The sequence below is a fragment of the Pyxicephalus adspersus genome, chromosome 12 (genome assembly GCF_032062135.1).
Source record: "Pyxicephalus adspersus chromosome 12, UCB_Pads_2.0, whole genome shotgun sequence".
In the NCBI taxonomy this organism is placed as follows: domain Eukaryota; kingdom Metazoa; phylum Chordata; class Amphibia; order Anura; family Pyxicephalidae; genus Pyxicephalus; species Pyxicephalus adspersus.
Window position 1 is genome coordinate 34,441,804 of NC_092869.1, and position 1,695 is coordinate 34,443,498.

General features: G+C 39.3%; 1 protein-coding gene across 1 annotated transcript in view; it reads right to left on the reverse strand.

Annotated features, from left to right (window-relative positions):
• Positions 1–1,695, reverse strand: part of ADSS1 (adenylosuccinate synthase 1) — a gene marked incomplete in the record, with an annotated part of 24,583 nt that overhangs the window by 3,515 nt on the left and 19,373 nt on the right. The window contains 2 exon segments of the mRNA XM_072427997.1: positions 174–298; positions 841–995. Coding sequence (XP_072284098.1) covers positions 174–298; positions 841–995 — 280 coding nt within the window.

Consider the following 1,695-nt stretch of genomic DNA (forward strand, 5'->3'; position numbering starts at 1 on the left):
ACACACACAATTTGCAGTTGAAAATGGAATTATGGAGTCTAGAGATGCAACCTGACAGGATTTGGGACAACACAGAATTTATCTAGCAGTAACTTTATCAGTTATATAAGTAAGGGTGATTTGCACCAGATCTTGGGGCATTACAGAATTTTAGTGAAAATCTGCAGACTTACACAGTGAATCCATTAATCATATGGGCATATTTTAAAATGACCAGGTCCAGCCAGCCACACCTCCTCTTCCTGCCTGTGGTTACTCCCCATTCATGGCCTTTCGTCTGAAGAAGATTGCCTATATCCTGCCAAAAAAAATGGAAAGCTATGTTGCCGTTAAACATGAAACTTTGCACATTGAGTGAACCTGTAACAACCGCTTATTCAAAAGGCTCAACATATCCAGTAAAAGTAAGCACTTACTGAACACCCCACGGGCTAATATTATTATTACAAAGTACTTATATAGCGCCAACATATTACGCAGTGCTGTACAAAGTCCATAGTTTTGTCACTAACTGTCCCTCAAAGGGGCTCACAATCTATCGTCCCTCCATACCATAGTCATATGTCTTCAATACTGTCCAAGGTCAATTTTGGGGGGAAGCCAATAAAGTGTATGTTTCACATTGAAGCAATCAGATCTACAAATTAAGTCACATCTGACACTTTAAAGTTCATGTTTTCATAGGTAAAGGGATTTTGGTCTGCCATCAATATTTTCTCCATGCCTATGCAGCCTAATGTACATTTTAGCATCCAGATGCTTAAGCAACTCATGTGCATGAATGATATTTAAGTGACAAATCAGCCCAGACTTCCCAATACATCTAAAGAGAACACTCACGTTGATCTGTTCTGTAGGGAAGGCTCCAACGCCTACTCTTGTGGTATAAGCTTTTACCACACCATAGACATCTCCTACATTCTGGGGTGGGATTCCGAGTCCAGTGCATACACCCCCTACTGTACAATTCGAAGACGTCACATAGGGATACGTTCCTGCAGATACAGAAAAGTCATTTCAGACTATTAAGACATGAACTTGAGACAAAATAGGAATAAAGCACAAATCACTAAGTATATGAATACTGAATCTACCTGGTACAAATTGAATTACAAACTGGACAACAAGGTTTTACATGCATGCCTTTTGAAACGCATTCCATTATCTTCCAGGATTCTATTGCACAGGGGAATAATAGCACCAGTGAGTCTTATTTCTCTTCTCCGGTACACAGAAACAGAGTACCTATCTGTACTGTAATAGTTACTGCTGCAACTGCAGATACATGTAATAGGTTGTGATAGTATATGCAAGAAGCAATGTGGTGCATATCTGCCCTGGGCACTTTGTTTCTGTGCTCACACCACAGGCGTGAAAAAGTAGGTTTCATGTGCTCTCTGAAAAACCATCTTTTCATTTGAACAATTAAGGAATATAAGAAGGAAGTCTTTAATCTATGAGTTATACTGCTATCCACAGAAAGATTGGACACAAGATTTGTATCCCTCAGTGGACACCAAGAAATAGATTTTTGGATGAGTATCAGAATTTTTTTTTTCTTATCCATTAAGTGACACACAAAGTCTTTGGGAAGTTCAACAGTAGTTCAAATGGGAGTTGGGCAACAAAGCAAACAATTGCTAATAGGCCCAATGGTAACTGTGAGAATGACTGTAGCTCAAAGCACTGCCTTTA